The following is a 24726-nucleotide window of genomic DNA, read 5'->3' on the forward strand; positions in this document are numbered from 1 at the left end:
TGCAAAGCTCACAAATAGTCTAAACACTGATAGTTAGATGTCTTTTTTGGCGATGATATTGGTTCAAATTGTTAATTTTTGGTGGAAAATTAAGATCAAAATTACCACAGTATATTTACTCCACACTCCACTCCATTCTAATGCATCCACTTGTAGACAAATCATCTGGCTCATTGCACCACTAATGCTAGGTTGGGTTGTGAAGGACTGTAAGCTAGCGGGAAAATGTGTAAACAAAGAAATGATGGGAAATGAGGGAAAGCTTCCTCTGTGCCAACGGTCCCACCCACAACTCAGGAAAATTTCTTATGAACTCCTGTTGCTCTGCAGATACTATGTCCTAGTAAACAACAGTGTTTTTTTTTTGCTTAAAAAATGCATAATCCTAATTAAAAGACCACTGGGAACACTTTGAAAATAAATCAATTGGAGTGGGTCTTTAAGCCAAATGAACATATTAAATAGGACAAGTTATGTCGAATGCATGAAATGAATACAGGAGGCTTTACCTCCTAATTAATTTAAAATAAGTCCTCTTAAGACGAGCCCTTGAGACCATTGCTCAATTTATTCGCAAAGTGTATTTTAAAATTTACAAAGTATTTCTTTTTGTGAACAATTGTCATTAAATATATAACATTAAATGAGTACAATGGGCTTCTCATCAATATTTTAAAGCTGCACAAACATGTTGAAAGGATCAGTGTGCACCTTGAATCTAGCTGTGTCACTTATGTTATGCCAGCACAACGTAGTATTTGTATAGTATACTACAACGTCTGTTATGGAAGTGTTTGTACTTCCACTTGAGTGATCCACATTTCTAGTAACGCACACCCAAGTCACGACTCACTGAAAAATACAACTGTGGTATTTGGCGGCATCTAGTGGCCGTTTTGCTCTGTCTAAATGAAAGAAAAAGCTTGACTCAACTATTAAAATATATCTTTATACATTATTTCATGACATATAACAAGTACAACCACACATAAAAGATTCAGTGCAACATCAAGCAGTTATAAATAGACATATTAGGTTAAATCACCAAATATATACCAAATAAATAGCACACAAATATTCTCAGACAATAAACATTCTCATGTGAAAGACGATATTGAAAATAGTATAAATATTGCATTTAATTCCAAGAGGTGGCTTTGTATAATTATCTCTGACTCTAACTGCCCCGACTTCTGCATTGCAAAAAATGAACTACTTAATAAATAACACAGAAAAAAAAGCTTAATAACAACACAACCAAAAACAGAGGTTAGGTTTTACATAACTTTCACAGGTGACTAATATGACATAGTTTGGAACACAGGATTAAAAATAAAGAAAAATAAACAAAGAACACTGTAGCTGTGCTGTGGTGTCTTGTATCATATCTTTACAGCTCATCTTTTGGGTCTTTTAGATGTAAAACTTCAGGTCTCCAAGGATTTTGCAAATGCTTCTTTGGCCTGAAGGCCAAGTCAAACCTTCACATCTTTGCTGTGCTCCCAAAACCATTACAGATCAATTGTGCTTTGTGGAAGAGCATATTATCCAGCTGCAAAACAGTCACAACTAATAACATTCTATGAAAGGGTTTCTGTGGTCAGCAACAATTGTCTGAAGGGTGATTCAAACCTAAGTCACATGCAAAAAAAAAGCCAGACTCAAAGTGCCGCATTTGAATGGCAGCAGAATCAAACAACCTTCATTTGATGCAAAAAAACAAAAACAAAAAAAGGGACTGGAATGCCACCATGCCAAAGCATTCATAAAAATGGTTAATTTTGGATCAGATATATTTGAGCCGACATTAACTTCTTCCCAAAATTTCAACTACAATAACTTGTTTGTTGGACAGAACCAAAAGAAAGGCTTGCCTCATGTATTAGTGAACGTTGGCCCATCCATGATCCAATTGTGAGTTTCGTTTTCTGCTTGTAAAACAAGTTTCGATGAAAATCATTCATGACTTGTTAAATGTATCTTCTGACAATGAAGAGATAATAGGTTTTGTACCCTTCATCTGTCAACAACTACCATATAAATCCCAATCAGTGTATAAAGAAGGCAGATAAGCAGAGAAACTCCATGACATAGCAGCACTAACAATTCAAATGATGGAGTTCATATTGCTCTTTGTCTGCCATACATTCATAAAGCTCAGTTTCAGACAACATTAACTTTAAATTTAAAAAATGTTATCAATTTTTTCTTATTTTTTACATTTTTGTAAGAAAACTGCTCCTTTTATACTATTTTACAATAAATAATGAAAAGCTAAACCTAAAAGAGATGATATGTAACACTGTTTTGTGCAATTTGTATTTCAGTCATGTCCTCTGAAACATAAGAAATGTCAATAGATTCACTCACTGGAGTAAGATTTCGAAATACAGCATCAATGCGTGAATTTGCATGCGCTTAAAAGAGGAAGAGATATCATAAAAGGGTTTCCATGCACAGGAGTAACAGGGTTTCTGTTGATATGACATTTAGCCAATCCAGGATCGTAACTTGACTAGCTAAAAGCATGTGAACAAACACACTAAAAGGTCTGGCTATAGATCTTGATGGAAGTCACTGTGTGAAACAGACTGGTAGTATTCTTCCAAGCCAGATTTGGTGCGATGCTTTTGAGCTACAAGTCTTTGGTAGCTTTCCTGCTGCTGGTGATCTGGATCCACATTTATCCAGCTGTTAGCCAGCCACTTCACTCCTTTCTTGACTGGGCACTCACCATGTAAGGAATACTCATCCAATTCACCCATCCAACCTGTGAAATCCAGAGGAGACAATGAAAGAACAAATCTTAATTTAAGGAATAATTTGTGGTGTTGTAGTTACTGCAATAAGGTGACTTTAAAATAAAAATCCAGATCATATGAATTCCATTTAAAAAAAAGTCTCAAAAGACGATTTTTCAAGGCAAAAATATGTTTATTTTGCAATATTGTAAAGTTTCAAGAATAAGAATTTTGATGTTTGTACTACTGAAATAGGTCCTCTCTTAACATTTTAACAAAAGTTTGTTTTATTTGTTTATTTTTAGTCTATACAACGGTTATGAACCCATTATAGCTTTTATTAGTATGTTTTCTCAGTTATGGCGTTTTCCTTATAACCTTTTTTTCAATAGTTTTACAATTAAAACAATCGGAAAAACAGGCCTATACTCTGTGGACTGATTACACAAAGACTCCATGAAAAACTAAAACTTGAATGATGGAACTTCCCTAGAATTTGGCCTAAGAGTTAGCAACAAAGACTGTCGACACCGATGAAAAGCTTTATTAATGCACTGTACATTGTGTAACTGATATAACTAACCCCCTTTCAGCTCTTACCTTCACCATCAGAGAGATGGTTATACCAGAGAAGAGCTGTTCCAGTAGTGGGTTTTACTTTCAGATTGCTTTTGCCACACGTCTGCTGAGTATCGGTCAAATCAACTTCACCCTGGAGCAATGCCTGAAACAACAACAAAAGGGGCTTCAACACAGAGCGGCGTATCTAAATACATTCACAAGAAAAGAAGTCCCCTTTTGGCATTTATTGAGCAAAAGCACGGATCAGTTTGGGTTTGGGAGTTTGGGATAATTCTCCATATTTATCTTACATGGGAAGGTTCTTTCATGCAAACGGTCCTTGTCTGCAAAATGTTGCCTTCTTGTAGAGACAAGGAGACAAATTCCCACCTCTGTTTGAGGTTTACCTGCTCAGTTGAATTTAAAACTGAATATCCCTTTATTTATCCTTTGAAGACATGTTTATTTGTCACATTATAGCCAAGGCCTTAGTTACTGTTGATGAGTGTTTGACATGAAGGAAATGTATTCCATTCAAGGAAAAAGCAAAGATCATTTCTAGCCCAGTGCTGAACATTATAAATAGTTAACAGTTTGTACCAAAATAGGATCTGGATAGTTTCACTTTTAAATAGTAACATTTATTTTGGCATAAAAAGGAAGCAGCTAAAAGAATACTTAAACAGATGTCAAGAAAAGCTGAAAATAGATTTTCTAAATTTATTTTTTCTGTCAAATAAACAAGCAGGTCTGCTAATAGTATGGGCTTTAGGATTGTTAGGATTTCTATTGTCCGAACATGGTTTGTGTTTATAATCAAAAGCACAAAGCTCATTAAAACTGATATACATTTTCAGTTCATTAGTAAACTGACAGACATCAGCAACCCTTTGCTCTTTTCATTAGTCAGCTTTTAGATCTCTGCATGACGCTGATAAATTATTCAGCGGTCGGAGATGTTGGAGGTTTAAATGAGACAGGCTGGCTTGAAACACGAGGGAAACCTAATTCCAATTTACCAGAGCTGAAAGTCATTATTAAAAAAACATGAATAATGCATACAGTATATTGCAGATCTCTGTGTATTGATTACATTAAACATACTACTGTACGGTTTTCTTATTTAGACTGAAGCACTGATGGATATTTGTGAAATTGTGTTTCAATGTCAATCAGATAAAAAATTCTCACATTCCATGAGTTGTAAATGTGATGAAAAATCATTTTTTATGAGCTTTGCATTTGCAGCACAGAACTGTTAATATTCTGACTGCCTCATCAGCTGTGGCAGGGCTAGTTCTAATTTTATTTTGGAAAAATCTGGTTGTTTTTTTTAACAGTGGACACTTACTTTTTCATCATAGGTGCGGTTATCAGCAACAGGGAAGGTGCTTTCACCACCATCCTCCACAGAGCTGAGGTGGATCAAGACAGTTAGATACCTGAAAATAGAACAAAACAACTCTTAAAAAGACAGTCAGTTGCTGAGGATGATCATACAAAATACGATGACAGATTCCTAAACTTAAACATTCAAATTAAATATACATGTATATAAGCCAGTAGAAATGACATACATCATAGAAAAACATAAGCACAATCATCTCTACCCATTATGTTATATATGGTAAATAACCATCTTCAAAAAGTCAAATAACTGAAGTGGACTTGATTTTGTTCAATAAGCACATTAATAAAAATTTAAAAATTCATCCATAGTAGTTTCATGTAATAATTTCAATTAGTCCCACAGAAAATAAACAGCACAGTCATTGTGTGATCAACTGGCTCACAGAAAAAAAACTATTAGAAACTATAGAGCTATCCTGTCCATTCATTCAGGTTTTATTTCACAATAAAAGCACTAAGAAAAAAACATTTAAACTGAACATTTTTACCTGCAAGAGACTTCAGTGAGAGCAGATGAATTTCCTGTCAGGCGTGTGTGTGAGCATGTGGTCTCTGAGCGGGAGGGGCTGCTGTCATAGTGAGCATCGCTGAAGTCTCTGTATTCATAACGAACCACCTGCAGTGGTTCGCTCAGTTCCACCAGCGGAGAGGGCAAACGCGTCAAACTGATTATTCTGGGGGAATACAAAAAATAAAAATAAATAAAGCAGAATGTTAAGTTGCTTTAAAATGCAACATATGCAGGTTACACTGTGAAAGAGGAAGTGGAAAGAATAACCTGTTCCTGAGTGTTTGCAGCACATGGTGGGAGCCTGGGCCTTGATACAGCCAGGTATGTTTGTTTCTGTGTTTAAAATTGTTATGGAGCTTCCCACTCTGGTGTTGTCCTGAATGCTGGGACACATCAAAAACCTGCTTAAAATCTCCCAGTGATAGCGTCCCTGCCAGGCACACACAAAACAAAAACTTCAATCAGTAAATCACATTTATTTGACCTATTTTACATTTATTACTTATTTTTTACTATGTTTCAAATTCAACAGATTTAAAAAAATAAAATAAATAAAAGGGAAAACCAGGATACAACAACTACCCTTTTTTCTTTAACCCATTCTCTTCCTCCCATACCCAGGGGACAATGTCCCAGCCGCAACAATAGCCCTGGGGTGTCATGGTGGAGGTGGTGGGAGAGGAGGTGGGGAGTTCATCACAGAGTGGAGGAGGGAGCAGGGGGGGATGTGTGGCATCCGGGGGGAAATTAAGGAAAGGGCTTGGAAAACAATTATGTTTTAATGAGATAGGATGAGGTACATCCGGAGTGGGATGGGTAGAAGGTCTGGCACAATGGCGATGGGTCAAAATGGTGTCACCCCTCTTCCTCTCCTGCCACTCACTGGGAAACGCAACCGAAGCCACCCGTCAAGTATTTACTGTCCTCACTCACCAGCTTTCACAGGGTCACTGATAAATTTCAGATTATAAAGATGTAAGAGCAAATGGAGATGCAGTAGAAGCGCTGATCAGATATTTTTTACTGCCTTGAAGAGACATTTGGGGATTACAACAAGGATTTTTTTTATTATTGGACTTCTAAAATGGGGTATGCTTGTACACTGTACTATATTTCTTGAAGGCCCAAAGTGCACTACACTCACGGTCCCATTCATCTATTGACACACTGATGACAGGACTGAGTACCAACAGTCCCAAATATAAAAACTAGGGGTGTCCATTTATTACATCAATCGCGATTAAGTTTACCTCTTCCTGCTTTTTTCTCAGTCACCTAAAAAAAACAAAGTCTAAGTTGTTCAACTCCTGCAGTGTCACCTCCTCATGTCTCATTTCTTCCTCCTTATATTCTTTTCTCTCCATCTCTTCAAAATGATCAAATTAAGCAAAAATGTTAGAGGACACTATACAATCTCTTTTATCTTTTCTACTGTCTTGTTGCTGTAATAAACTGTGAAATAACGTATATGAACATATGTATTATGGTATTGATAAGAAGTTCATGGTCAATATTTTGGGGATTTCTCAGAAAGCGTTCCTTCTGTTTTCTGATGTTTTAAATTAGAGCCCTCTGGGCTGGATGTTTTGTTTTACCCCCCTTAATGGTTCAAGAATGAAAAAAACCTTGGTGGTGTAAAAGTAAAGGCTTGAAGTCTGTTATGATAAAAACAACTTCCTAAAGCCACATTTTTAGTTATACTTTCATCTTTTATTGTCCTGCAATGTCACAAATTTAAATGAAAATATCTCAAAATGAGGCTTTTCACAGCCATTATTATGTTTGATTAAAAATAGCTTAATTGGAATACTTAATTACTAGTCATAATTGATAAATAGCTTAAACAAATATAATGACATGACAGAACAAACAACAACAACACATGCACTGCAGAAGCACAGACCTGTGGGGTGGGATTCCAGACCAGTCAGGATTTGCCGCAGGTTGACTGGGCTCAACCAAGTTCCATCTTGAGAACGGGTATGACTCACAATCTAGAACAGAGATCACGATGTTCTACTCAGTACTGCACAACAAATAAAGAATCTGCTTCTAGCTCAATGGGACATGTTTTGGATATCTTAAGTGTTACTCCGCCGTCACCTCCTGCTTCTGAAGAAGCCCGTCCTGATTCAGGTCCAGTAGACTGAAGACCTCCTCTGTACTCAGAGAAAGCAGTGGCTGCATGGAGTCCTCTTGCCCTCGGCCAAATGCTGTTTGACTGTCAGTGAGTCCCTTAAGTTGAGCCAGCTGTACCACCACCCGACACTCTTCTTCTGACAGGAAGCCTGAGATTTCTATCAATAAAAAAAAAATAAACAAGAGCCAGAAAAATAAGTAAAATAAAAATGTGCTCACCTCACGTTTTCACTTAGAAATATAATGGTTTTTAGAATGAATGAGTCACTGTTTCTCTATTTCAAATAAGTAATTCATTAAACCTTAATCCGAAAAACATGAAGATGTGTGATCAGCACGAAAAAACAAAAGGTGATACAAAAAATAAACTTTTATTAATTCAGATAAATACCAGTGATTACAACAGTTCATTCTAGATCTTAGACTTACATTGTTGACTGGAAGTAGATTAGGAAGATCACTTAAACTTAATTATTGCATACACTCTTTATTGACATGTAGGGGGAATTTCTAACATATCTTGTATATGAAGTGTGCCAAATATTATGACTTTCTTTGGCACTTCAGATTGAAAACAGAATGGAAAACTATTTAAGATTTCTGCACAAACTGTAATAAATCATAGAACAGGAAAAAAAAAACATCTCTAAGCATCTAAATAAATGTTGAGATGCAATACCTGCACTCCCAAGTGACGGTGTCCACAAACTGTGGATCTAATGAGCCAACTGCTCCCTTCTATTAGCCAGCTGGGAACTGTGTGTGGTACAAACCGTCCCACAGGTAGTTTTAATGAATGCAAACACTGGACTTCTTCCAAAAGATGAGACGACAAAAGCTTTAAGGAGTCACTTTCTGCTGAAATCAGCGAGCACAACAACATAACAGAACCAGAACATACCGTGGTCATTCTGATTTAACCGTCATAACTTTACTGGTACTTTAAACTAAGATGCATTCTTTCATCACAAGTTTGGGGTTTGATATAGATCTTCACAAAACATGGCGCTAACTGAACCTGTTTTAATCTGACTATAATGGTACGTAGCCTGGTTTCACGCTCTCCCCTTTCTCCTTCAGCAATGCGTCCACCCAGCCTCTTGTTTTCTCTCCTCATAAAAGGCTTCCGGCAGGCTGGAATCTTGTACAGTAAAGGCCTTGTTTGTCACCCGTGTCTTTTACACCGTATCCTTGGTTAATCCCTATTATCCAGTCAAGCCTCATTAATCTGAATAACTAATATGAATGGAGCGACTGAAGCCTCATCCTCTCCCTCCCATTACTGTCTGTTCTTGTCCCCGCCGGAAAGGAAGTGACCCGCTTGTCAGAGCAGGAATAAGGTCATAACTGCACAGCAGGACAACTCCGATTTTGTCTGAATCCTCTACACTTACAAATGGCCATGCAGCAGCAGGCACCTTCTCTGCAAGCATGTTATTCCCCAAAGGTTATGTTGATTACAGTCTTCTAAATGTTATCTCAACAACCTTACCATTTAGAAAAATAAGTATTTCTTATTGTTAAAAGTATGTTCTGCTATCTTAGAATTTCAATGATAACAGATTCTAGAAAGACATTTAAGTTCCAAAGGACAGGAAAAAAAACCAAATATCTCAATAAAATCAATTTGATTGGGATATTATCAGATAAGATTTGAAAATTAAAAAAATCTTCTGACCGCAAATTCTACTGTTTTCATAAATTCAGGTTCAAAAACCAAAAGAATAAAAATTGAACCCATCAAAACTCTTAACTTTCCAAACTTGCTTTACAAAAAAAAATCTCTTAATGTTTTTGTGACAAAAAAGTCTCTTAATGTGTCAACTTTACCCCGCCCCTTCCCCTACTGCTCCACAGACCTCCCATCACCCTTTGTATTTAAGTCTGTTGGCAACCTGCTATAAAAACTCCTATTCTGCCATCCTTCCTCCATTTTGACATCAAGGTTCACCATTACTTTTGGATTTCTTCCCCTGTCTGACTTTAGGTAAATGTACTTCTTGTAGAACCAGAATGTTGCGTCCTTCAGCTTGTCTGGTGTTTCTGCTTTGGCTTGCTGGTCCCAGCGCTTCCTCCAATCCCGACTTTACATTATGGAAGTCAAGGTTGGAAGGACGCCTAAAAACAGAGATGAGAGCTCAGTCTGCACTCAAGGACAAAGACGGGGATAGGACAAGTACCCCAAGAAGCAGTCAAGTCGAAGTAGGCGACACCCCAGCTTCCAAGTCACCTTCAACTGGAGAAGATGGCATCGCATGGACGGAGCTCGGGATGACACCAAAGTTTAGGTCTACGCTGTCGATCAGGGATGGAGGACTGTGGGAATCCCGTACCTCTTCCCGCTGTGTACCCATACCGTCAGACATGGCCTTGTGTCAAAACATCGGCTATGACACCATGAGGATGCCCAACCTGCTGGGCCACGAGTCTCTGGCTGAGGCGGTTCAACAGAGTACCAGCTGGTTGCCACTACTTGCAAGAGAGTGCCACCCTGATGCCCGCAGCTTCCTCTGCTCACTCTTTGCTCCCATCTGTCTTGATCGGTAAGCTTTGCTTTTGCTGCCAATTTAAAATTTGTACTTCATATAAATGAAAATATAAATGTAGAGTTTTTACTTTGAGTACTATAGAAAGAAGTAACTACATATAAGCTCTTTAAGCGACAGGGAACAAAACAATGAAAAAAACAATGAAGGGTCATAAAACTAGCTTTGGTGTTTGCAGCAAAGAGATCAGGATCATTTAAAGTACCCAGAGCTCCTATTTCTCACATGAGTTGATCTGTAGTTAAAGAAAAAAAAACATAAACCCAAAAATCTAATTCTTATAAATCAAATGGTTAGCATTTACCATCATGATGCAATTTGTTCAAGCTGCTTATTTTGATCACTCTTTCAAAATGTCATCCTGTCCTCTTTAGGTTTATCTCGCCCTGCAGAAGCCTGTGTGAATCTGTGCGGGACAGCTGCGCACCAATAATGAGCTGCTACGGCTACCCCTGGCCTGAAATCCTACGCTGTGACCAGTATCCTGCAGAGCATCTTGTCTGCATCTCCTCCATTACAAATGCCACAGTTAACACAGATGGACAAAGAGGTGAGAACCATCAGACACCTTCAATTCACTACATTCAACAAGTTATGTAATTGGCGGTTTCATTCTTTCAGTTCCTCAGGCGAGCTGCCGGGATTGTGAATTAGAAAAGCCCTCTTCACCAAAAGACACCCTGGAGTCTTTTTGTAAAAGTGATTTTGGTAAGCACCTGCATTCCTTTCATAATTCTCCACACGTCCAAGTCACTCGTTAATTGTGCTTGTTTGGTGTTCTTACAGTGGTGAAACTACGGCTGACAAGGCTCAAATATAGTCCCGCGAGTCTGTCCCAATTCTCATTGACAACTAAGCTGGATGTGTTGAAGCAGGGGCCGTTAGTGGGAGGGCAGATTCGCTCCCGCATTGAACTGTGGCTGGAGAGAGACGCCACCTGCGTAAGGAACATGACACGGCAACACCCGAGAGGCGGCACCTTCCTGGTGACAGGCACAGTGCAAGGGGAGCGCCTGGTGGTCAACAAGGCTTACGCCTGGCAAAGACAAAACAGGAACCTAATGGCAGCTGCACGAAAGTGGAAGCATCACCGCTGCAGGAACTAGAATTGTAACACTAGGTGGGAAGGTAGTCTGTGAAATGTAATGAAGTCCTTAGGGGGTCAAATATAAAGTTGTAGCAATGTGCCTGGAAGTGTAAATATACTTTTTTTTATCATTTCCAAAAATGTGATAACCAAGAAAAATAATGTACAGTTAAAAAGTCACAAAGAAGGACACCAAATGTGAAAATTGTTAAGTTACAGAAGTGGAGGAAATTAAAATAAAGAGATGTTTCTTAGAAAATGTACGTATCATAATTGTAAACTTTCACTTACTATTGCATCTTATGTTTGGATTATTTAAAGACGACAAATTTTCCTGGTCCAAACAAGAACGCAAATCCTAAATAAAGTCGATATTACCCAAAACTTAACTTGATACATTAAATATTTTAAAAGCAAATAAAAGCTGGACATTAAGTAAAGCAAAACTTTTTAATAAACCGTTCTGAAGCTCTGCAATAATTTCCGGAGACAAAATATACACATATACAAATAATGAAAGCACCTATCGAGATATGGTCTTTTGGTTTATGGGAAGACATTTTTGCCCTGCATGTTTGACTTTTTCCCAATATTCGAACACTCGTGGTTCTCTGCAAAACTGATGAGCTGACGAAAGAAAAAAGGGTTGTACGGTACTTTAGCTCAAGAAAGGTTAGAAAATAATGATCGAGGAGCACCGTTCTAGACCATAAGCACAGAAGAAATCACTTTTTTTTTGCATGAACTTCTTGGGACTGAACTATTTTTCCCCCTTAGAATGGAATTTATTTATGCAGTTGGGATTTTTTTGGTCTATTATACATAAGAAATATGTTTCCATTTGATATTACATATTTGGATAAGACTTTGCTGTAAGCAAAGCACTTGTTGGTACTTACCAAAAAGCAGAGGTTTCAAACTCAGGGTCTTCATCTCATGTGTTCTGTCTTGTACAAGTGAAAGTCTTTGAATGTGTCCAACCTGCAGGTGCACGGGTGGCATTTTTGACAAATTTAATACTAAAGTTTTAAAATAATCTAGTTGTCAAAAACTGACATGTTTTTTCTCACCCGAATGCCTTCAATCCGAGGCAGACTGAAGCTATGACTGTAGTCCTCCACATCATGTAAGTCTGTTGGCGGGGCAGGCTGGGGTAAGCGGCTGCCGCCGACAGGTGCTGATGGGCTTCCAACATTACCACTGTCTAAATCTCCAAGCCCGTTGTTATAGTGCACGTAGAGAAGCAGCGCGATGATATTCAGGATGTAAACATGGAAGAACACCATAACCACAACGAAATAAGCCCGAGAGCACACATTGCTTCTCTGGATCTGCAGTCGGGTGGTGGACCGACAGGGTGGGCGAAATGGCAGTGGTGAAGTAATCTCGCTACTGTCAAATTCGTCCTGCTCCATAAAACGTTCCGCTGCGTCTTCCATGTTCCCACCACACAACCGCCAGGAGTAGACCTACAGAATGTCACAAGGGACCGTGAGACTGTTCAATTTCAAAGAAACGTCATACAGATAAGATAGCCAGTAGCTAACTGTCTACGAAGCAAATTCAAGAGCAAAACCTGTATTTCTAAACAAAGTGAAGCTGACGTTACTTAACGCTGATACTACGTAGACAGACAGTACCGCTACGAGCAAAAAACAAGGGTAATGGCAGCTGTTTTTCCTCAGTAAATACTTGAGTCGTCGTTACCTAAACTTCATTAATCCTTTGCTAGCTCACTAGCTGATGTGATGCCCCTGACAACCTGCCTAACAACAAGACGAGCTCTAAAAACACCGCGGCTCAGCGGCTGTACTAAACAATTACCGCCCTCTATCGGTACACTCCAGAAAAAAAGGTTGCTGTCTAAAAACTCCAATGTTATTTTCATTTTTTAAATTGCTATTAATCTAACTTCATTAAAAAAATATATAGCAAAAAGAAAATAGTTCAATTGAAGAACATTACAGCACACGTGAATTCTTTGTAATGCTTAAATTGTATTTTGTTATTCCTGCCTTCATTGTAGCACTTTGAGATTTTACCCAAAATGTAAAGCAAATTCTAAATAAAATGTATTATTATTATTATTTTATTATTATTATTATTATTATTATTATTATTATTATTTTAACTGTCCCACAAAATCAATTAAGAGAAATTGCTAATGAAGCTCTGTATGCTGACATAACTATCTGCTTAAAAACTGTCTACCTTCAGCTTCCTTTAAATAAATAAATTGGGATCACTTCTGATTTAGGATCAATCATGAAGATAATTTCAACAGGAAGTTGGTTGCCATGTTTTCAATTGACCAGTAGGTGTCGCTGAAGGCTGGATAGAACATGCATTCTGACCTACCACACTGTCAGAAGAATATGTCAATATACCAAACACAACGATTTCAACATTGTATTTTAAATAAAGCTTGACCCAAATAAACTTATTTGATTTAACAATACATATTTATCAGACTATTGATCATTATTCAATTATTACTAATAAATAACCCTAAACTCTTCTTTGACTCTTTGGTGCTCCCTTTGGGGATCTTCAACTAGGCCTATCCTCATTATGCTCCTGCACATTTCTTTTCATTTTTGCAGAACATTTTTTTCCATATATCACAACTGAAACTTCTCCTTCACCCATCCAAACCTGTTTTCTCAAACCCCTCAAACCATTGGCCTTTGAGTACTTAAAGTCATCCACCTTCTTCACCTCTGCGCCTTATAACCTCTCCATTCCACTTGAGACTCTCATTTACGCACAGATACTCTGTCTGGTTGTGGCTGAGCTCCCACCTATGTGCTGAACAACTCCTCTCTGACGCCTCAAACCTTCTCATACACAGTTCCTCTCTCTGTATTCTGTCACATGCTCCCTCATGTTCTGTTTGCAGTTAGTAGGTCTATGTGTCATTAGTCAATATAACTCTACGATACAGATAAAAACTACACTGCCAGTGAAATGGAACTAGCTTGTTACTGAATCAAAGCTGGGGACAACCATGTGTGTCTAAGTGTACAAAACCATGTATAGCAGACACTTTAGATAAAGTATGTTGATAGATTATATTGATATTAACTTAAATTGCAATCACTTACTTAAGTTCAGTGTTACTTTTCATCACTTATTTTTCTTTTTTTCATCATTTGGCCATAAATCCTTGAGCTGTTGCCTGACAGCCTGGGCTAAATGGTTGTTATGGCAGCTGTAGAGGGACAGGAAGTGGTTGCCTTGAATTATTTTTTCAGCAGATCCTTTTGTGCACTAAGCAAAAAAGAACATAAAAAAACTACAAAAAACTCATTTGTAGGAATAACCTTAAAAGATTTATTTTTATTATAATATAATATAATATAATATTATATAATATTATAATAATATAATATCGTCCAATGATGCTTTATTATAAAAGGGACAAAGATGGATTTCATTAAAGTTTAGCTTGTCTTTCTGCAGAGAACCTTATGTGTAATAATAATAAAAATAATATTTCAGTCATGGGGGGGGGGGGGGGGGGGGGTAATTATATCTTTTTTAATGCTTTTGGGAGAGAATCCCTGTAGAAAAAAGCTCTTTGTGTTTTGGCTAAAACCTTTGTCCACACTATTATTGCCCTTTACTACATTGTGTGATCCAACCTGTTTTTGCTGTTGGTTTTCTTGTTTCACCTCTTGTTTATTAGTCGCCTTGAAATAAATAACTAAATGTAAATGTATGTCTTCTAATCTATAGACGTGAATGTTTTATACCTCTCCAAGTGTTATTTTATTTCTTTTTAAAATATATATTTAATTGTTATCAACCAGCTGACACTTTATCAGATCAGATTAGATTGTTTACGTTTTAAATAATCTTTAAAAAACATTTTTTTTTACCACATGTATGAGTTCAATAAAGTGTTAATATTTAACTCGAAGCATTGTATTTCAAATCTTTAAGTAGCTAATGTTTTAATTATACACACACAGACACACACACCCCCCTTGCGGTGTTTTCCGGGATCACGCCGCTGCCCCCTCCTGGGATCCACGCAGCAGCAGCAGCAGCACAGGCAGCAGCACAGGCAGCAGATAGGGCTGAGCGTCACCGGACGGGACGGAGCGAGTACCGAGCGAAAGTTGACACAAATGCTGCTTCGTTTCAATCGCGCTATGTCCGGCGGCCGGACACCTCGATGCTGCGTCTAAACCAGGAACAACAACCATTTCCCGGGTGATAATAGGCAGTCTGGTGCATTTTATTGCAAAGTAGCTAGAGGGACTTGTCGCAGTGGTTTCATCCCAGCGTGCTGCCCGGATTACCACACACAAGTGGAACAATAGTCTGCAGCAGGAACACGAGCAGGTCGGTGGCAGTGCTGTGTTTTGGCCTGTTTTTGATCATATATTGGGCTTACCTACACCGTCTGTTCTGTTGACATTGCAGGTGTAGCTATTTATTTATTTATTTTTTCTCCCCCCGTAAAGATGTATCAGTGATTTTGTCCTGCATCTGTCGGGACTGCGCCTGCGTCGAACTACTGGACTGACTTTACCGGCAGAAATCCGCATCACGTTAAACACATTAAGTTACCTCGTCTAAGTCTGTCAGTAGCGACCTGCTTTGAGTCCAGTCCGAATTTTCCCGACAGCTACGTGTGTGTTCATTTAGTGACGTTTTCGTGGTGAATATAAACACAAGAGTCATGGTTATATTTTACTAAGACTGCCCCCTCCGGCTCATGTTTCCACAGAGTTCCCAAACCGGCCGGGCTGCTGTGGAACTTTTCGTTGCCCTGCCCGATTCTCCTCCCTCCCGGATACTTGCGTCAGGAAAGCACGGGGAGAGAGGGACTGGCCGAAAACCCGAGAGGCCTGCAAGGTAGAGGAATGTCTGCCAGCCAGGCCCGGCCGGCCGGGCTGCGGCGTGTCATGTTCGGTGTGTGTGTGTGTGTGTGTGCGCGTGTGTGCTGCGTCCTTCCGGTGCAATTCACATGCTAGCTTCAGTGATGCCAAAGCTGGATGGATATACAGACAGAGGCTGCAGACCCGAGGGGCAGGACGGGGCTGCAGTGCTGTCGATACCCGCTCTGCATAATAAACCCAGTGGAAACATGAATAGTCTTGAGTAACTTGGTCTTTGTGAAGTGTCTGGTATTGTTCTGTCCAATGGCATAGACATGCAGAAGCTGCACATTCGGACCCATCTGTTTGTTGTTGTTGTTGTTGTTGTTTTGAGTTTAATGCCCACATCATGAGTTGGATTTTTGGTTTTGTGTAATAATTACGGTTGTGTATCTTTGATTGATTTTTAAAACTATTCGATTCATATAAAAGTTTTTTGGTGGGTATACAATTCATATTCATATTACTTCATTTTGATCTGATTTAACGGACAAAAAATCGAACCAGGAGATCTTTAGCCAAAAATTCAATAGTCTGAAGAGTGTAGAGAGACACAATATTGATCATATTGATATTGATCAAATCGTGAATTTTCCTCATCATGCAGCCCTATATAATCAAGTGTAAATTAAGATGCGTACAAACAAACAAATAGATAAGAATGAATGTGAAATCCGTTCACATTTTAGTTTCCTTAAGTTATGCAGACCACTGTTGTTTTTCCACATCAGAATACTCCAAACAGATCATTATTAGAACACTTTAACACACTGTACGTCTTTGCTTATTTCAAAGTGTTTCCACACATTGGACTGGAACGATGGACTGACCATATTTGCTGAAATCATATGTGTGTTGTCTGCTTTGATGCATCTTTGTTGTTTTTATGTTATAGTAAAATTAATCTGCGGTACCTCAGTCCAAATGCTTTTTTCCCATTTTGATTATAGTCGATTTATTTCATTCAAATGTATTCATCATTTAAGTCAATTAATCGTTAAACCCTAAGTTTCTTTCCCTCTCCCATGGTTTGATATGCATGGTCAACATGGTCAACAAAATAATACATAAACATTCAACTAATTTTGTGGCGAGACAAAAAATGTATTTTTTTGCCAAAACGGATTTAATCTAGATATTTATTATTCAGCTGGCATTTAAAACTATAAACACAAATGGATTTTAACAAAGAATCTTTTTTTTTCTCTTACTAGCAGTTTTTAATCTAAACAACAAAAGCAATATGTCTTTGACATAATAGTTTTTAAACATTAAAACCAGACAATTTGGGTCTTTTAGACTGGTTTGTTCTTAGGGATTTTAAAACAAAGTGTCATATTAATTCATTCAGGTATTGTTTGCGGTGCTGTAAACAAGTGTTTTCAAATGTTTAGTCCTCACAACACACATCCCTTCAGCCAATTGTAATTTTATTTATTTTTTATCTTTATTGTTTACATCCCTAGTAAAATTTAATCAAATACAATGGCATATAAGCACACAATAATGCATTCTTTAAAGAAAAGCTTTGCCCTGATGAAATTCCGAAAACCAGTTTATTACGAATGCAGGAGACGTTTTACTGTTCTTTTCTTGATGAAGCAAATATTTCTAAAGGATTGCCTTTGGGGATGCAGACATGTATCAGGAAATCATGGAGGACCTGAATTTATCTCAACTTCATGAGGCTTTACAACCCTAAATCAGATTTACATCTTCTGTCAAATCAAATCAAGAGCTATTTTTGCTTGACTTAAGCAGCATGCCTTTAATTGATGATATTCCTGACCGAAGAAGCTCAGTGACCTCTAAACAAGTTTGAAGATTCACTTTTGCGGAGAATTACCACTGCTAACCTAATGGGCATCACACCAATTGAAAGAAACGATTGTAACAATGGGATTGGGGTGTCCTGGATGACTCTTACATGGACAGAAATAGACACACGATTCTCCATATGCAGTAGAAATTGCCATTGCAGTTGTCGCCCTTAATCTTTTGCCATATGTGATTCATTTTGACAGTTGTGTATCTGCCCACCCTTTTGTCTCTCAAGCTATAGACATATAGGCTACCAAATATGATAGAAGAGGTTGGGTCTTCAAGTACAATGGACAGTTTTCCGTGTGTTTATGCGTAGGTCTGCATATTACTCATGCATCCCCCGGCCGTTGTGCAAAAGCGGCATTTGGAGTGTCACTGAGTGCTCGGTTCCCTCCGCCACGCTGCATGTGTGTGCAAGCATGCGTGTGATCCGTGTGCCTGCGAATAGGACAATAACTCTTGTTTGTTAGAGAAGAACGGAAAAACAAGTGAAGAACAATAAAACTGTGTTGAAGTGACAATGTAGCCATAGAAGTATTGGTGGTTAAGAGGTAATGGTTTTGCTGGGACTGTCCTTTTTGGTTAGTGTTTGTGTGAGCATGGCATACGCACAAATCTCAGATCCCTTCATTATTAGATATAATTGCCATCCAAATCTCCTACCCAGGATGGTGAGGACCAAATGATGCAGTGGCCCGTGAAGTTCAAAGAACCAGAGGGGTGGAAGTTTCTAAAGCTGACATTAGCATGTTTGAATGTGCGCATGTGGGGTGGGGGTGTGTGTGGGGGGTGGAGACATGCGAATTCTCAGCTCTCTCCGTCGCTTTTCTTCTCTTCACCCTCCGAGACAGAATCTGCAGTTTCAGCCTGGGCCTGTAACCTAGCAACCCAAATTGTGTGTGTCTTGAATAAATCAGAGCATGCTCCTCCTCCTTCCTCCTCGGGGCTGTGTCAGTTCACCTCACCTCCAACAGATCACATCCTTCCAGCCACACTTGTTTGACCCACATAGATAAAAAATAAAAGAAGGGCTTGAAGAGGTTTTATTCATTTACTCATCTGTGTCTTCTGCACTATTGACCTTTGGTCTCCTGTGTTTGTTTTTATCGCCCTTTTCATGTTGTAATGCACCAGCCGTTTTATAGTTCTTTTGAATATTTAGTTTAGCTTCCGTCTTCTGTTGCACGTTGCTCTGTTGTAGTCTTCTGTGGTTTGTCTGGTGTTCAGTGAATGCATCCTACACATGTTGTATCTCTGTTAAGCTTCAATTGTCACGTATAATGTTCATGGGTTGATGGAGCCATGAACATTTTTGGGGTCCAATACCGAAATATTTTGTAACAAAAGACTACCTCTCATTGTTGTTGTTTTGTCTTCTGTTTCTGGAACCTTCATGGGTCAGGACCACAAATCTAATGCATCTATTTGTCGCTGTATCTTTCTTTAAATTCTTTGTTTTCATGACTGTCTGTTCTTTGTTTAGTGTCATTACATACTTTTTTATTTTTTTGTACTTTTTCCATTGATCAAGGATCTCTCTGGGTTTGTCTCCAAAACATCCAATCATTGCAGTCTTTCTAATTTGGTGAATCTCTGTCAAACCCATAGAGAACTTCAGTATTATTTGCTTTTCTTCTTAATTTTCTGTCAGTTCCACCATCCTTAATGCCTTACACAACTGCCCTTACGGGTGGATATGGGCCGTCTGCAGGCAAAAAATTGGGCAAACCTGTATGGGTGGCCCACACAACATTTTAAGATCGTAGACCACTTGGTAAGCCCATATAGCAAAAATGTAAATGCTATTTTTATGGGCATGCTAAACAGGTCGTAGTGAACACCATAAAAACACTTGAGGGTAAGTAAGGGTGGAGTAGGTAAGATGCAGGTACAGATTTATCATTTTTTCCCCTTGCCGAAAACCTGCGCTCTGTGCGAGGGGCCCGTTAGTGCTGCTTAAGTGATGAGTGCACGCTCCTTGAGTGTCTATCGCCCGCTCTGTGCTAGCAGCCTGACTTAGAAATGAGGAAATTGGACAATCATAGTGTAGTTTGTGAGGGCAACCTACGGGCACTTACATATCACGTGGACACCCTGTGCGTGCAGCATTTGTGTGTGGTCAGCAAGGAGCCAGTGTGTGCACCTCGCCAATGACAAGAGTCCAGTGTAAGGACATGGTAGGACATTATCACTCATCATAAGTGCGTTTAACTTACTTTATCATTACTAATACTTCACGATAGACTCACCGAACAGAGAACAATCATACGTTCCATTTTCCCATAAGGTGGTCCCATGATCCTTTAAGACCTGTCTGCGACCCTTCCCGTGCCAGACAAGACAAAAAGTACGGGGTCAAAGGATTATTCAAACAAATTGGTTGCTCTCACCACCTTCTTTTAGATCTTTCTTTTGCTGGATGCCCTTTTTTTTTAAATTACTGCCTATTGCTTTTCCTTCCAACTCCTCAAAGTTCAAGTTTGGTTTATTCAGAATCACCTTTCTTCACACGGTGTCAATATTTCCCTTTTAGCCAAACAAAAGAATCACTTCTGATTTCCTCCATCCTCTCATTACTTGCGTATGACAGTAATGTCAACTGTAAATATAATTCATTGAGAGTCCTGCCTGTTCTTGTCTGTCCATCACCACAGCAAGCAAGAAGACGCTTGGAGCTTATCCTCCATGCAGTCCCATCCTAACCTTGAATCCTTTCCTCACACCTCACCACTGTCTTTTCCCTTCATGCACCACCCCAGCATACTTATCTGCCACTCCACATTTCATCATCTTGCACCACAGCTGCATCCAGTCATATTTTTTCCCCTAAACCTCCCAAAGGCTCAATGCTGCACCCTCTGGCCTTCCCTTTACTTTTCCATGAGTGTTCACAAAGCAAATATTGCATTTGTAGGTCTGCCTCTCAGCTTAAGAAAGCCCATAGGAGTAAGTTCCACTTAAAAGATAGATATCCTGTATTGGTTGAGTTACATGTTCACGCCAAAATGAGCACAACTGTGCATTGATGATAACTGGGTTATGCATTAACTGGAAACTTAGTGATAAGTACAGCACTTTATATCACCTGATTCCTGTAATGTGACTCACTAGTTTCAAATAAGTCTGTAGGCAATCGCTGCCTGTTTGCCAAGCCCTTGAAGATCCACTACGATAAAAACGTATGTTTTTGGTGTTTGTAACATGTTCTTGTGGCCTTTTTTCTAATAATAGAGGACACATATAAAGAAGATTAAGATTAAAATTGTGTTTCTTAGTGTTTCTTTATTCAAATTGTTGTGAATCATGAGCAGATGAAAAAAAAATGCAGCTGGAAAAAGATTTTAGTTGTGGTGTAGCAAAGAAGTTGGGAGGGACAGGCGCCCTGTTCGGCTCCATTCAGATTTTTCTTACACCGGTAATGTCAGGTTGAGGGTGTGAGGGGCTGTAAGCTAGCAGGAGAGCTTGTAAAGGGACAGAAAGTGGGAGCTGGCTTGATTCGCGCTGACAGTTCTGCCCACATCTCATTAGAGGTAGTTCTAATGAACTATACTGCCGCTCTGCAGAAACTATGTCCTAGAAAACAACACATTTTTTTGCATTTTGGTTAAAGATTGCATAATCATAATTAAAAGACCACCGGAAACGTTTTTACAATAGATCAAAAATGATCAGAGTGGGACTTTAAAAGATTGTATGAAAATAAGCAATACTATGCGTGAACTATTCGCTCATCTCACACTGATTACGTTCTTCTACATCAGCAGAAGCTACATTGGTAGCAGTAAATACTTAGTGGTGGTAGAAAAGCCAGTTTTTCTTGGTAAAAACATTTGAACTCATTAGAGCTGTTATTGCTTCGATGAGGACTAAAAGTTTTAAAGCTGGAAAAGAGAACTGTATTTCAGAGTCAGCTCCAGCCCTGTAATAGGTTATATAGAACACGCAGGAAGTAGAAGAAGGCGATGTACATATAGCTAAAAAGATATTGACTGATTTCCAAAGAGCACTTAAAAGAGGATTGACAAGCAAAAATGCACAGTCATGTAGTCAGGACACCAGAGAGTATATGGACTTTTAGGAAAGCACCTCCCATTCAGTTTAGAAATGGAATGCTTTAGCGTCGACTGGATCTCTGCTGTGCGATGATGTATTTAAAACCAGTTTGTCTTCATAATTGAGTTGTTGTAACACTGAAGAACCCAGGTGTGGGTATAAGGATAAATGTTGTGATTTAGTGTGATATTGGCCAGTTTCAACAGATGTGAATCACATCATTCATTCCAGAAAGTTGCTTTTGTTTAACCTCTCAGAAAAAATGCACAGTCAGCCCATTTGCATGGTTTATTTTTTGGTAAAGTTTTCCTTTGGTTCTCCCTGCTTCTCTGGGTTTGTCTGCGTCATTCTTTGTCTTTTACTCTGCACTGTTTGCACCTGGAACAGTGAACAATGAGAGCGCATATGCTGCGGGAGCAAACACAATAATCAGAAACCAAAAGAACTTTAGTAAAAGCACAAAAGCTTCACTGCCTTCGTTTCACTGGACAGTAAACACACATGATTGGATCTTACAATGGATGGCCACATTCATATTTTTTTGTTTTTTTTTGAAGGTGCATGAAATAATTTTATTGTTAAAGAATTATTGTATGTGCTTTTTGTCCCATTTATCCCTAGGTCCCCGTGGTGTGGTTGAGAAAATGGACAGGATGAAGATAATCAAGCGCAGGCTGTCGATGTCGCTACGTAGCGCTCGCCCCGTTGATGACTCTCTGTCCGAACTGGCAGAGCAGATGGCTCTGGATGAGACACCGGGCGCAAGGGAAAACGGTGAGACTTGTGCGTGCACTCACACTTTCTACATGTACTGTACCTTAGCACAAACACAGACTGTGGCATCTTAGAGGATCTTTAAAACTGTAGTTTATGCATTATTGCAGGAATAATATCTATGCAATTGTGTGCAAAAGTGAACATCCAAATGTGTTCTTTTTGCAAAAGGTTCTGGGTTCAAAAGTCTCTTTTACCTGTTTATCCCAGGCTGAGGCCTTCTTTAGTCATCGTTAGTCAAGGCTATAGTGTTATTTTTCCCCTTAATTCCTCAAACTTTATCCCTGCATTATACAGGTATAGAGTTATTTAGACAAATAACTAATTGAGAAGAAAAAAACTTAAAATTGCCATTGTTCGTACCATCCTGTCAAAGTTACCTGCAAGAATAGTATACAAATCTATGAAAGGCAAAGTACGATGCCACTATAACAGAAAATATAGGGAGTTAGTAATTCAATGATTTAATTTTCATTATCATCTAAGTCTTACTAATATTATGTTTTTTTATCTATTTGTGTATATATATATATTTTTTTAACTACATTTATTTTATCTTAACTGAAATAATTTTTGAGTATTTAGGGAGGACAAGTTTACACAAAATCTTTAGATTTCTAATGTTTTTCCTGAGCTTTTTACATTCTGCTGGAACCAATCTTGTCTGTTACCATAATCACCCCATCATCAGTGTTGTCACAGTTTGCATTTCCATTTACCATTTTTGACTTATTATTTTGCTGTAATGATTAACTACCATAAAACTAGAAATCCATATGATGAAGCTGTTCTCCACCAGTTTGCACATGAGGCAGCATGTAAACGAGACACTTTGAGTGCCACCTGCTGGCCAACACCTAGGATTACATGCTCGACTTGGAATAACAGTCAGGACCTTTCACTCAGGAAAGCGTGAACACTCTTGTACGGTTTTAAATTGTCCACTTTCACCAAGTAAAAATCAAATAAAAAGTTGGAATAAGGAGGTCATGGTTTATCCACCACATGTGGTATTTTCTTAGAGCAAAAAACAAAAAGCAATGTTATTTAAAAGTGGCTTTGTTTTGCGTTGCTTCTTCATTACACAGATACAAGAAAAAATAAGATACGGTTGTTGTTACTTGCCCAAGGTTGTAATATCAGTTCTTTTAGCGTCTTTTTTTCTGCCACCTCATTGTTTTATCTCCTTCTTTTGCATCTCCTTCCTTCTTTTAGATTGCTCAGGCTTTGTCAGTTCATTTTCAGGGAGCACAGCCAGTAAGGCTAAGAGAAAGGAAAAGAGGAAGTGATGTGGAGAGGAATGAGAGGGACATTAAAGTTTTACAGCTGCTCGACATTACCAGCCATCTTTGACATTGGGCTTTTCTCTAACATGAGTTTCTTTGCAAAAGAGGTTTAATATTTGAATCTTCAGTGCTACTTAGACTTAATATCAATCTTTGGTGTTGAATATAGGTCTTATAATGATCTGAGGACTTTGGTTTAACTCTAATCACAGAGGACAAGAGTCATGTGAGAATTTCTGTGAAGTCTAAACTTAATCTCGTTGAAATTTAAACTGGAATGTAGGAGAAAAGGGGAGGTATTTCAAGCGTTTTATGGGCTTCCATCTGTTACCTTCAAAAGCAGATTAATTAACTCAACTAAATCTGGATTAGAAACAGTTTAGTTTGCACTACGTTTTTTTCACTGAGATCAAATTTTGCTTTGGAAAATTAAAATATCTTTCATTGTAACGAATGACCGCAGTCAGTATAGGACATTCTGTGACGCATATTTGTGGCCATTTTCACCGCCGTGTGCATGTCTGTCTTTCCTACTCTTCTTCAGTCTTCATCACTCATAACTCCAGGTATTTCTCACTTTGCATGCTATTTGCATCTAAACATCTAATTTAAAATGGTATTTGTGTGTTCCTCAGTAATATGCAACTGTTTTTCCAACTTGTATACAACTGTATATTGTTCTTTTTGTACATGCTCTGCTGCCTGTCTGTGTTTGCCTGGTTTTTTGTGACTTTGTCATCTTTTTTCCTTCCTCTTCTGTCCTCTCATTCCCTCCTGTTGTATGACTTCCTTTTTAAAATCCTTTCCCATTTACTTTATGTTCCCCTTTTCTTTCTTGCGCTGCATTTTCTGGTTTGGACCATAATCCCATTTCACCTTCTTCCTTATCCTTTTGTACTTTTCTT

General features: G+C 38.5%; 2 protein-coding genes across 13 annotated transcripts in view; one reads left to right on the forward strand and one right to left on the reverse strand.

The window, feature by feature from the left end:
- Nucleotides 1–933: 933 nt before the first annotated feature.
- On the reverse strand, nt 934–12833 carry p4htma (prolyl 4-hydroxylase, transmembrane a). 2 transcript variants are annotated; one of them, XM_023956649.2, is made up of 10 exons: nt 12703–12833; nt 12066–12464; nt 11895–11976; nt 7327–7520; nt 7127–7217; nt 5491–5653; nt 5201–5386; nt 4654–4744; nt 3342–3465; nt 934–2770 (listed from the first exon to the last, which is right to left on the reverse strand). In XM_023956649.2, exons 2-10 carry the CDS (start codon nt 12432–12434, stop codon nt 2556–2558), a joined length of 1515 nt encoding a protein of 504 aa, XP_023812417.1. In that variant the 5' UTR covers nt 12435–12464; nt 12703–12833; the 3' UTR covers nt 934–2555. The 2 variants fall into 2 exon arrangements, with proteins under 2 accessions (XP_023812417.1, XP_023812416.1); XM_023956648.2 differs by having other exon boundaries at nt 12066–12792.
- Nucleotides 12834–14968: 2135 nt separating this feature from the next.
- LOC101161555 (cyclin-dependent kinase 17) overlaps nt 14969–24726 on the forward strand; it is a 39906-nt gene continuing 30148 nt past the window's right edge. For 3 of the 11 annotated variants that reach the window (XR_013657213.1, XM_011477180.4, XM_078949854.1), the window contains exons 1-3: nt 14969–15345; nt 15734–15861; nt 22383–22535. Coding sequence is in view for 9 of the 11 variants with exons in the window: in XM_011477180.4 (XP_011475482.1) it covers nt 22406–22535 (130 nt within the window). In the remaining 2 variants the exon portion in view is untranslated. Of the gene's footprint in view, nt 15346–15503; nt 15638–15733; nt 15862–22382; nt 22545–24726 lie in introns of those variants that run through there. The other 8 variants (XR_002290545.3, XM_011477175.4, XM_020704706.3 and 5 more) reach the window with 5 other exon arrangements.

This window comes from Oryzias latipes, chromosome 7 (assembly GCF_053564925.1).
Source record: "Oryzias latipes strain Hd-rR chromosome 7, Olatipes_Hd-rR_3.1".
Taxonomy (NCBI): Eukaryota; Metazoa; Chordata; class Actinopteri; order Beloniformes; family Adrianichthyidae; genus Oryzias; species Oryzias latipes.

Coding starts and splice junctions, on each gene's coding strand:
- p4htma (XM_023956649.2), bottom strand. CDS start 12,434: ATGGAAGACGCAGCGGAACGTTTTATGGAGCAGGACGAATTTGACAGT. Junction 7,218..7,326: donor GGCTTCTTCAGAAGCAGGAG/GTGACGGCGGAG, acceptor TCTCTGTTCTAG/ATTGTGAGTCATACCCGTTC. Junction 5,387..5,490: donor CTGCAAACACTCAGGAACAG/GTTATTCTTTCC, acceptor GTATTCCCCCAG/AATAATCAGTTTGACGCGTT.